This window comes from Glycine soja, chromosome 15 (genome assembly GCF_004193775.1).
Source record: "Glycine soja cultivar W05 chromosome 15, ASM419377v2, whole genome shotgun sequence".
NCBI classification, from domain to species: Eukaryota; Viridiplantae; Streptophyta; class Magnoliopsida; order Fabales; family Fabaceae; genus Glycine; species Glycine soja.
Genome location: NC_041016.1, coordinates 22094365 through 22107576, shown reverse-complemented (window position 1 = coordinate 22107576; position 13212 = coordinate 22094365). Strand labels below are relative to the sequence as shown.

The 13212-nt window shown below is 34.0% G+C and overlaps 1 protein-coding gene across 1 annotated transcript; it reads left to right on the top strand.

The window, feature by feature from the left end:
- The first annotated feature begins 1025 nt into the window (after positions 1-1025).
- LOC114387767 lies at positions 1026-3236 on the top strand. Its single transcript, XM_028347965.1, has 2 exons — positions 1026-2639; positions 2711-3236. The coding sequence occupies exons 1-2, from the start codon at positions 1947-1949 to the stop codon at positions 3041-3043; spliced, it is 1026 nt and encodes a 341-aa protein (XP_028203766.1). The 5' UTR covers positions 1026-1946; the 3' UTR covers positions 3044-3236.
- The last annotated feature ends 9976 nt before the right edge of the window (positions 3237-13212 follow it).

Genomic DNA, 13212 nt, shown 5'->3' with positions numbered 1-13212 from the left:
GTATTTGAAATAGTTCGTATGTAGAATGATATAGGGTTTTTGCTTTTTAATATATATGATTATCAATTGTAGTGATTATAAAATGGTGTGCAGTAAAAGACTATGTAGAGTTTTGTATGATATTATATGCATAGTGCAGTTAGGTGTTGTACGTTTGTCATGTTGAAATTTTTGATTTGTTTTTAAGATGGACGAAGATCAATGGATGTATGACGGTATAATGTCTGAAGAAGTTGATATGGATGATCAAAATGAACAAGAATGTGGTGTGAATGAACAACATATTGATTGTTCGGATGCGTTCAATACTTCTCATGTAATAATGTTCATTATTGTTATTAATTTCATAAAATGAATGTCCCTTAGAAGACTAAAATTGTGTGGGTTGCGTTGTAGGTGTTTGGTACCCGAGATGATGTTTTGTAGTGGGCTCAATCAGTTGCTCATGAAAATGGATTTGTCGTGGTCATTATGAGGTCTGACACAAACACTGGTAGTAGAGGAAGGACTTCATTTGTGTTAATTAATTGTGAAAGGAGTGGTTAGTATAGGTCTAGGAAGAAAGATTTTGTTAGAAGAGATACTGGGAGTGGGAAATGTGGATGTCCCTTCAAGCTTCGTGGGAAACTAGTAGTTGGAGGGCAAGGTTGGATGGTGAAGTTGATGTGTGGGATTCATAATCATGAATTGGCAAAGTTATTAGTTGGACATCCATACGCTGGACGATTGACTAAGGATGAAAAGACAATTATTGCTGATATGACCAAGTCAATGGTGAAACAAAGAAACATTCTGCTAACGTTGAAGGAGCACAATGCCAATAGTTGTACAACAATCAAACAAATATACAATGCAAGAAGTGCATACCGTTCTTCCATTAGAGGAAGTGATATTGAAATGCAACATTTAATGAAGCTTCCTAAATAGGATCAATATATTCATTGGCATAGATTAAAGGATGAAGACATGGTACGTGATATATTTTGGTGTCACCCTGATGCAGTGAAGTTATGCAATGCATGTAATTTGGTGTTTTGGATAGACAATACCGATAAAACAAACAGGTACAGACTCCCACTACATGACTTTGTTGGTGTGACACCAACGAGGATGACATTCTCTATTGGTTTTGCATATCTAGAGGGTGAATGTGTTAATAATGTGGTATGAGCTTTAGAATGGTTTCGAGGTATATTTCTAAGACGTGATGCCCTCCTTGGAGTTATTGTGACTGACAGAGACCTAGCATTGATGAATGCTGTGAAAACTGTATTCCCTGAGTGTACAAACTTGTTGTGTAGGTTTCACATCGACAAAAATGTCAAGGAAAAATGTAAATCACTAATTGGTAAAAAAAATGTTTGGGAGTATGTCTTGGATGCCTGGAGAAATCTGGTAGATAGTCCTTCGGAACAACAGTTTGATGAATGCCTTAAGAAGTTTGAAATTGTTTGTTCACCTTGGCCAATGTGTGTTGCCTATGCTAACGAAACATGGATAATTCCCCACAAGGAAAAATTTGTTACAACCTAGACGAATAAGGTGATGCACTTAGGAAACACAACAACAAACAGGTATGAAAATGTTCAACTTTTTCTGTTAAGGTTGATGAATTGATTGAATTTAATTATTGTATATGTTTATTGTTTTTTGTGTATTTCAAATGTAGGGTTGAATATGCTCATTGGGCTTTAAAAAGAGTATTACAGAATAGCCTTGGAGACTTATGTAGTGTTTGGGATGCCATGGACAACACGATCTCGCTACAGCACACTGAAATTAAAGCATCCTTTGAAACAAGTACACATGTGGTTAGACATGTTTTTAAAGTTACCTTATACAAGAGGCTTCATGGAATGGTTTCAAGGTATGCTTTAAATTAGATTGCTGCTGAGTTTGAGTGTGTACATTATGCTGGCAAGAATCCTTCTTGTTGTGGTTGTGTCATGAGAACTACGCAAGGTCTTTCTTGTGCATGTGAGCTATCTAAATATGTTCTTGGTAGCATCCTACTAGATTCAATCCATAAGTTTTGGAGGAGACTAGGTTTTTCAGACCAAAGGTTATCTGAGCCCCAAGTGACCATAAAGGAAGAGATGGAAACCATATCTAAGCGATTTGAGGAACTTGATGTTTGTGGTAAAGTAACTCTAAAGAGTAAACTTCGGGAAATTGCATACCCTGATCAAAACTTTATGTGTCCTCCTCCAGAAAAGGTCAACACTAAAGGTGCACAGAAGAAACTGATGAACAGAAACCAAAGATCAACAAAGCGTCATCCGTCTTACTGGGAGTATGTTGATGTTTTACATTTTGTGAAAAATACCAATTCTTCAGTAAAGCATAGTGCATCATCTTCTGACCAGCCGAATCCAAGAAAGATCATGCCGACGTTGGATCAATTTCAGCCATTTATACATGATTTCATTGACAACATTGTGGATGTCAAAGCTGACGGTAACTGTGGATATCAGTCGATTATCGCTTTATTAGGTATGGGTGAAGATTCTTGGTCCTTAGTGCACAACCATTTGCTTAAAGAACTTGCCAAATGGTCAGATGACTATATCAAGCTCTTCGGTGACATAGACAGATTCGAGGAATTAAGGAGGTCCCTACTTGTTGATGGGTTATCCAAGGTATGTAATTTATGTTTTTCTTTTTAAGAATTAACTTTAAATAACTTTGACGTGTATATTTTTTGATTCAGGTTACTGTGGATAAGTTGATGGATATAACCGAGATTGGATATGTCATTGTATCAAGGTATAATGTAATCCTTGTATCGTTGTCCCGACAACAAAGTATGGCGTTCTTTCCTCTTAGAAGTCAAACCACCAACAGATTTTTCTGTGCATTGCATAATTTGTATCGATCACGTCTATGGCAATCATTTTGTTTAGGTACATTGAAGATAAATAGTCTTATTTTTAAATTTATGCAATCACTTGTGTCCTGTGAACATAATATTGTTTGTGCATGTACAAGAGGTTTATTTAAAAGACAGTTGTCCTTTACCACCCCTAACATTGTTATGGTCTAGGAATTGTCATCCTCAAGCAAAGCAGTGGCCAATTTCATACATTAGTAGAATCCAGTAGTACAGAAGCTTTATGATGTTGAAAAGAGACTATGTTGACATAAATGAAGACTGAACATGTAGCTTCTAATGCCTGATTGTTATGAATTTTAATCTCACATTAGAGTTTTATAATTCATTTTTACTTATTTTTTTCACGCACAAATTAAAAATATGTATCTTTCTTTATGTCGTAATTTAAAAAAGTATTATACGATTCTCAAAGTTTCACGATATATTCCTTAGATTTTCTTCATATATGATACTTATTGTACAATAGATTTTTTAATAGACTTATAAGTGAAGATCAATCTTATTTTAAGTAGGTCAAATCAAATTTATTTTAATTTCAGGTCAAGATCAATCTTATTTTAAGTAACTTAACTATCTTTCTATCATTCTAATGTGGAAGACAGGGCATGTCATCCAAGGCATTGTCATCAGACCAAAGAATTAATTAGTAATTAGAATCAAATAGACACTAAGCTATATAAAATATAATAGCTTGTGACATCATTAACGGTTACGTAATTTAAAATAAATTTTTAACGTTAACCCTAATATTTAGACGAATTAACATAGAATTAAAATTATAAACCAAAATAAGTTAAAATTTACAAAATGTTCACTTAAAAGCAAAATGTTTTCAAATACAAGAAACTTATAAACATCTATGGCTGATCCATGCACCGCCTTCGACGCGACCTGACATAGACATTGCCATCTGGTGTGACATCCCTAGTGATCCTTATGCAGTCTTCCATCACCTCGTGTATTTCTGTGCCTGCAGTGACTATCCTTAGGTTGAGCAGACGCACCAACCTTTCTGTGATCACTTGGCAAGCCTCCTATGACATTGAAAACAACCCACATAGTATTCACGTTAAGCGAACTAAATAACATTTAATAAAACATTAAAGCAACATTACTTACCACTGCATGTCTAGGCTGGTCCACATGAGAAAGGCCATGTGTCGGTGCTGGTGTTGGTGCCACTGTGATGCAAGCTCCATTGGAGCTTGTAGGCCTAGGATCTTCTTCATCAATGGATTCCTTTGCTTCTTGGAAGATGAATGGCAGCGGAATGGAGAAGGAAGAGAGAGAGGAGACGCCACTTCAAGGAGAAGATGAGTCTAGAAGAAGCTCACCACCATAGGAGGCCATGGATAAGAGCTTGGAGGAAGAAGGAGATGAATGAAGGGAGAGGGAGAGAAGAGCACGAAATTTTGTGCTCCAAATGAGCTTTGAAATCTGAAGTTTAATATTCAAATGATCAAAGTTCAAAAAAATGCACACACATGACCTCTATTTATAGCCTAAGTGTCACACAAAATTGGAGGGAAATTCAAATTTCACTTGAATTTGAAATTGAATTTGTGGAGCCAAACTTTGGAGCCAAAATTTCACTAATTATGATTAGTGAATTTTAGTTATGGTTCAGCCCACTAATCCAAGATCAATTCCAAGATTCTCCACTAAGTGTGCTTAGGTGTCATGAGGCATGAAAAGCATGAAGGACATGCACAAAGTGTGACTATATGATGTGGCAATGGGGTGTAGTAAGCAAATGCTCACCTCCCCCTCTAAAATTTAATTGGATTGGGCTTCTACCAATTCAATTAAATTAATTTCCAACCACACACATCAAATATCCACTTAGTGCATGTGAAATTACAAAACTACCCCTAATACAAAAACTACTCTAGGTGCCCTAAAATACAAGGGCTGAAAAATCCTATATTTCTAGGGTACCCTACCTACATTATGGAGCCCTAAATACAAGGCCCAAAATTAATGAAACCTTAATCTAATATGTACCAAGATAAGTGGGCTCATACTTAGCCCATGGGCCCGAAATCTACCCTAAGGCTCATGAGAACTCTAGGGCCTTCTCTTGCATTTTTGGCCCAATCTTCTTGGAGTCTTCTATCCAATGCCCTTGGGGGGTAGGATTGCATCACACTGGGACCTCAGGGATATATGGCTCCACATATGTGTCATCCTGCGTCACAGGTGGATGTCTGGGCTAATCAGCAGCATGTGCGGGTGTCATGAACGGATGAGAAATCATGAAGAACCTGTCCATGTAGTCAGATGCACACTGTCCAGGCACAAGACAAATCTGCCCAGCTGCTGCAAGATAGTCAGAGTAATGCATCCACCAATCGTCAATATCTTCAAATGATGACCAGGAAAATTGCCGCACCACCCTCTCTGGTTGGTGTGTGACCACAACAGGACCCCATCGTAGCTGACCTGGAAAGCATGATATCAAATCAAAGTCCCGCACTCCATGATGCTCACCTTAAGGCATCCAGACGCTTCCGGTACGTCGATGCTGGTAATGACTTTGAAGTAGCCTTCGTAGCAATCCACTGGCAGGCACGTGGTCACATCTCATCATACTCAGGATCAGTCAAACACTCAGCAATTGATGGAAAATGCTAATATATCCAACACTACAAAGATTAGATCAAAATAAAACAAATGTCAAATGAACATATTAAAAACATATTGAAAACATAGACCAAATTAACATATTAAAAACATAAATATTACCTGTAATAGAGTGATGTAACCAGCAAGATGTCGGCCGCCGCTCTTACAAGCATCATTCAAATGATCATACATATGCACTAGGGAGGCAGCTCCCCATGCATAGCTTTCGCTTTGACTCAAGTCTCGGAAAGTGTCTAAGAAAACAACATGAACATGTGTTGCACTCTTATTAGCAAAAAGAGTGCAACCTAACAGATGAAGCAGATAGGCACGAGCTACAACAGTCTAATGTTCGGCCTCACATCTGCTTTGATAAATATCTCGTAGCCACGATAAAAATATGTATGTCGCATGACACTGTGCTGTCTCAGCTCTAGCTTCCTCTCCAGAGACTTCCAGTAACTCCACCAACATCAACATGGCTTCGTCGACGAGCAGAGGCTTGAAGCTATGGAAGGCGCCTATAACTGGAAGATGAAGCAGAGATGCCACATCATCTAGGGTGATCATCAGCTCCCCAACAGGAAGATGGAAACTTCTAGTTTCCTTATGCCACCTCTCCATAAAAGCGGATATAAGTCTCTGATCGCCAGTGTCTACTGAACATGCGATCAAAGGACTTAATCTTGTGCCAGCGACTAGCCCTTCAATTTCTGGAGCCCAAATTTCTGAACCTTCCTGCCATGGGAGGATAACTTCAATTCAGGACGTTCCTGCAAAAAAAAATTAAATAATTCGACAACTTATAAACATAATAATGATAATTATGACAAATTTAAATAATAACAAATACTTAACAAATAAGTTAAATTTTAAATACATATCCATTCCATACGATGACTGCAACATGGTCACCATACTCCGTCAGCACTGATGGTCATGCGACCCACCTAGAAATCCCTCAGCATCTTGAACAGCTTCTGCACCATGTGCATGTACGTCTTCAGCTACCACAGACTCTTCCTCAGCAACAGGGGTAGCTTACCGTTGCCTACGTGCAGATCATGTAGGCCTTCGCCACTGGGGAACATCATTTGAATCATCATGATCCTCTCTCCCAGAGCTCTGCCTATAACCCTACCTAAGGCACGACTTAACCCTCTAGTTCTAACCATGATTTGCAAATGTTGACACACATGTATTTTTTAGTCAAATTCAATATTTACTATTCAAATTAACATATGACTACATAACCCTAAACCCTAACCCATAACGCTAACCGTAAACATCTACACAATGTATAACTACGAATAACATACGACTACTTTTCATTGAAATCAAATAACACCATTTATAATTATTTCATATCAACATATATGACTACATAATTAAAACACAAAATTGATAAAAAAAAATAACAACTACATATTAAACTTATATATGACTATTATTCATTCAAATCAATTAACAACATTTCAAACTATTTCATAACACCATATATGACTAAATAATTAAAACACAAAATACATAATTAAATAACATATGAATATTTTCATTAAAATAAATTAAAGTACAAAATTCTTCTATTTACTATTAAAATTTAAAATTATTTCATAAAATCATGCAATCATACATATTATTTTTTAAAACACACACAATACCTATTTTTTTAAAAAACTAACAAATCAAATACCTAATAAAAATCATTTTTCAAAAATTAATTACCTATATTAATTTTTTTTTTAATTAAAAATGGTCATACGGATCAAGTTGATCCATATGACTCATATGGACTTAGTTGATCCGTATGACTCATATGGATCAACTTGATCCTTAAGACTTATATGGATCAACTTGCACTATTAGAAAATAGACTTTCAATATCGGTTATTTAGAACATTCTACATTGGTTCTAAAACCGACGTTGAAAGTGCCGATGTTGAATGTTAACATATATATGACAACATCGGTTCCCTAAATACCTGATGTTAAACACAATGAACAACAACAAAAAAAGTGTACGCATAATGAACGTTGACATCGGTTTTCCAGTAAAACCGATGTTAATATGTTATATTAACATCGGTTTTTTAGAAAAACTGATGTTAATGTAATACATTATCATCGGTTTCCTACGATAACCGATGTTAATATATTCCATTAACATTGGTTTTGCTAGAAAACCGATGTCAACGTTGATGATGCATACACTTATTTGGTGTAGTTCTTTGTGTATAACATCAGTTATGTGTACATAACCGATGTTAATATTCAAATGTTCACATTAGTTATTTATAACTAATCGATGTTAATGTACAAGAGTTGACATCGGTTATCTATAGATAACCGATGTTAAAATACAAACGCTGACATCGGTTATACACAAATAACCGATGTTAATATACAAACGTTAACAGTGGTTTTCTCTTACAACCGATGTTAAGGTTCATATCGACATCAGTTTTGATGCTAATAAGCTGTTTGAAGAAGCCATATTCCTTCTATAGTCTTGGCTTAGGGGTTTTGAGAAGGATTTCATAGTGCATTTCAATCACTGGTCAAGTAATCTACCACAAAGTTTTATGTATCAGCAGGGGATTGCATAGTTATGAGATTTATACATGTAAATTCATATGCATTTTGTATCCATAGCTTGGTTCCCCTTCAGAATATCAATGTCTGATTGTGGAACCATTTATATGGATCTTCTTTGTATTATAAGTACCTATGGTACTTCTTTCAATATATATTATTTATCTTTGCTGATAAAAAAAAAAAACTTACACTAAAAATTTAAGAACTGCTAATATTTAATATTCCAAGATGATAACTGATTCACAGCTAGATGGAAACCAAATAAGAGAACCAGAAAGATGACTATCAGAAAACCAACAAATTAAGCATGGAAGAATAACCAACTCACTCTCTTCTATAACCAACTCACTCTTTTCTCTCTTTTAAACCAAAATCAGCTCAAAGACATCTCCTTATCTTACATTTTTTTCTTCTAAATGCTTGAAAAGTATAAATAAATAAAAACCATTTGTTTCAATTAATAAATCCCTTAATACCAATATATAGAGAGGAAGATGGTACAATCTGTTATAAAATATATCTATCTCCAACACTTCCTCATGCATTCTAGTAATTTATCATTCTCTTTATGCTCATCTAAGTTTCCTTTATTTCAATAGGACTACAATTTTCTAGATTCTTTCCTTTTTTCCTTTTATTAAAATTATTTTTACAACCCTTTCATCCAGTTATTTAAACTAACCACCAATATCTCTCTCCTATATAGTACCCAAGAAAATGCACAATGGGTAAACATGCAATCTAGTTGATGATGGAGTCAAGAGTCATTAACAATATAATTGCATGTAGCTTAAATGGCCATGCTGTAAACAAAGCATCAAAATTCAATGAAAAAACAGTTACTTATTGGACGACCAAATTTGACCACTTCTTCACCTCTAGTTCTCTGTTGACCTAGATAACCTATACATGAAAATGAGAAATTAGGATAAACAAATCACAAGTGAATCATCACGGTATAACTCAAACTTCTATTACATCCAACATGAGTTGTGATCTTGTGAATGATAAAAGTAAAAGATCATGATTTGTAGATAATAAAAACTGCTAAGATTAACAGTTTATCATGGCTGAAAATGCCTAACTCTTGGTGAACGTGACCCTAAGCAGCCAAATAAATATGCCCTAATAAATGCCTAGGATAAATCCAGTTTTATATTAAATTCAAATGTTCAAAAACATAAACTAATAGAACAAAGGCTTCACAAAAGGAATGTACCTACAAAGATAACAACACCATCAATAGACACCTAGCTTTTCTTTTATTCCAGTTACCTATCAACAGACTAATAGGAAAGAAAAAAATACTAAACATTTATTTAATTAAATCTAATAAAAAATTTACTTCAATAACATTATTTAACAAAATACTTGCTAGGTAGGGGTGTCTTCTAAGAATTGGAGGGAGCTTTATCTATACTTAAGCATTACTTGCTCAAGAAACAAAAAATATGTTCAAACAACAACAGTCAAGCCCCCTCTGTTGGACAGTAAAATGTTAAAGCAATTGCAGGCAATTTCAAGACCCCTGTGGATCCATCTACAGAAATCATGGTTCATTCTCTGTTATAGTGCAAACAGAATAACACGTTACTAAAAATCATGCAACATTACTTATTATTACCCAGAAAAAATAAAATAGGTCAAATGAAGTATACAAGTTAGTGTTACCTTGATCAAGAGAACCCAGCAACACACGCACGTCAGCAGAGCCTGTAGAATCGCAAACAAAAACCTTTTGTTTATTATCCGATGCCACTCTCAATTCGGGTCAAACCACTCACAAGGAAACTTAGCATAAACGAATTTGACCTACGTACCTCGCGGAGAAAGCTTTGACCTTTGAGCAGCGACGAGTGTTTCAGCACCCTAGTAGCAACAGTGTATGTAGGGTTTTCTTCGACCCAGGACAATGTGGGTTCTGTGGGTTCCAGCGAGGACAATGTGGGTTTTCCGGCAGTGTAGGGGGTTCTGTGGCTTCGACCAACGACAATGTGGGTGTCGAGGGAGCGGTTTTCGGCAGATTTCAGGCAGGAGGAGAAAGAGGAGCGATTTCAGGCAGGAGGATGACAAAGAGAAAAGGGAGGGCAAGGTTTTCGAACGCGCGCGGCTTGTGAAATCTCAATTTTTTTTAACTTATAAACATAACAACATCGGTTTTTAATGGATAACCGATGTTACTACAAAACCGATGTTAACATCAAATACATTACATTATTTTTTTAACAAACCGATGTTAAAATCAACTCCTTAACATCGGCTTCCTCAAAACCAATGTTAACTCTATGAGCTTAACATTGGTTTTGCCCAAACCGATGTTACCATATTCATCTTAACATCATGTTAACATCGGTTTTTTAAATAACCGATGTTAACATGAATTAGTTAACATCGGTTTTTCTAAAACCGATGTTAAGTAACTCCATTTAATTACAAAAATGCCACCGCGCTTTCGTTAACATCGGTTTTAGCTATAACCGATGTTAATTGGGCGATGTAGAAAGCTTTTTTTTAGTAGTGTTGATTCGTATGAATAAACCTCATTCCTATTTCTAATACGGATCAACTACACCCGTATGAATAAACTGATTCTTATTTCTAATACGGATCAACAACATCCGTAAGCATACAAAAACCAAAAATGGAAACGGCAGCCATTAACGGGGAGAAGAAACTTACCTCGACGGTGGAGTAGCCCCTTCAATGCAGGTCCTCAATGCCGACACCCAACGGAGGAGAAGAAGCTCGAACGACCACACGTGGAGGAGACGGCAGTGCAAGGAGGAAGAAAACAGGCGCAAGGAAGAAGAAAATGGAACGCGTAAAGGAGATGGCTGCATGTTCTTTCTTTTTAAATTTAAAGCAGGGGCATTTTTGCCCATTCACGTTAAATGCTGGGTGCACCTTGCATCACCCCAAGGTTTCACACATGACTTCTAGCAGACCCAATGTAGTTTGGGCAAGTAGTTTCCTTAAAAGTAAGGGGGATTTGTGTCTTTCTTCCTGCACCCTTCAAAACTCACCCTACACCTCTTATTTTCCTTTAATATTTTCAAATGTTCTAAACTAACCTTACATGTATGTGTTTCTTTTTTTCATAGGCTTTTCTTTCGGGATTACCACATCCATAATTCAATAAACATAAATGTATTTTCCAATTCATATTCCAAAATGGTATTTTAAGGACTCATTTGATGGTCAAAATAGAATAAGATATAATAAAATATAAGAGTAGATTAAGATGATATGATAAGAGAAATATAAGTTTTAATCTTATTTAATGTTGATGTGCATCATATAACCGACAAGGTAATAATAGAATAGAATATAAATGACAACATTTGTCTCTAAATATAAGGTTTTTTTTTTTTTTAAATTTGTTTGTTCCTTTTTATAAGATTTTTTTCAAGTTATCTTTTGTATTAATTATTTTTTTACTTAAATATCCTTAATTTATAATAAATGCTATGAATTAAAAAGATAAATGCATTCTCTCTTATATGGATCCAAAAAGAATATTGACACATATTAGTTCCTTAGGTAGAAAGTAATTAAGTAGAAAGAGAAAGATGATGATAATTTTAAGGATAATTTTAAAAAATAATATAAATTGTAAATAAAGTTAATACTATTAACTGCATTAACCATCTTTCTTAAAATGTGAGTTAGTTAAAAAAAAATTCTTGTATTAGAAAAAAGTCTTGTATTAGAAACGGATGTAGTATGTTCAAATGACAAAACTACTGTATCATTCAAATTACATATTTTTTAAAAATAAATCTTGATTTATTCTTTTACAGATTATAAATATTATAAAAAGATAATAATTTTAACTAAATTATATAATTACTAGGTACTTTTCTTAAGATTGTAAAAAATTATATAAGGTATTAAAATTATAATTATTATTTAAATATTTTAAAAAGTATTTGAACAGTAATTAATTAATTTTTAGTACTTTAACTAATAATATAATTTAAATTTATGTACCAAAATTATTATATACTAGCGGAAACGTGCTGTCGTGCCTATTTGTTCGTATTTCTATTTCTTTAAAATTAATATTTTTTTATACATTATTGTTTATATTAATTTTAGTTTAGTTGTTTTCTAAAAACATGTTTATTCATATAATTTTTTTCTTTATTCCTCTACGTATTTATGACAATATGGTAAGTTGAAAGCTAATAAAGATGGACATGTGTTTCTATACATACATTGTATGAAAGGGTATCTTCATCTCTCTCACCATCAAAAAATTAGCTTCAACCATATTAAATTTTTTTTAAAAAATAATTAGTAAAATCACTCCTTCCTTTCTTATAATAACATTCATTGTATTGGCAATATTGTGATTTCATGCAATGACACCGAAGTGCAGCCTCATTTTTTGTATTATACTTATAGATTATCAAAATAGTTGAGTCACTAAAATAAATGATGTAGATAAATATACATGTTAAAACTACACAACATTAAAAAAGTTTTTATTTATAGAAGTTATCCATGCATATTTATACTGATTTTGTTTATCTGAAAACTTATTGGTGGAATATCTTGAATGCGACAATTTAAGAAATGCATTAAAAAATATTTTTTTGAGGTGAAATTTGAAAAATAACATTTTTTTCCTTGTGAATGTCAGTCAATCTCGTGGATAACATAAATTTTATGGATTGTTTTCCTTTCATGATAATTTTGTCACAACACCTTTATATTCTACCAAATAGAACTTTTATAGGATTTTTCACATCCAACACATACATAAATCACCTACATTGCACATAGAAGCCCACAATGCAAGGCAAATATAATTAATTAAGATACTTTTTTCATAAAAAGTAATTAATATTAAAATTTATTTTATCATATTTTTATTTGGATATGATTGATTTTTTATATAGAAAATTATAGATCCTGAGAAACAAATTAATCGTTGGTATTATAGATCAAAGACAACTGATCCATCATCAACTTATTCTATAGTATATACCAGAATTGCCATTTATACAATGTACATAGAAGTCTAGAATAAAATGGTTTTGCAAATCTAATTTACTTTAGTAGGGAGGTTTATAGAATGATTGAGTACCACAAAG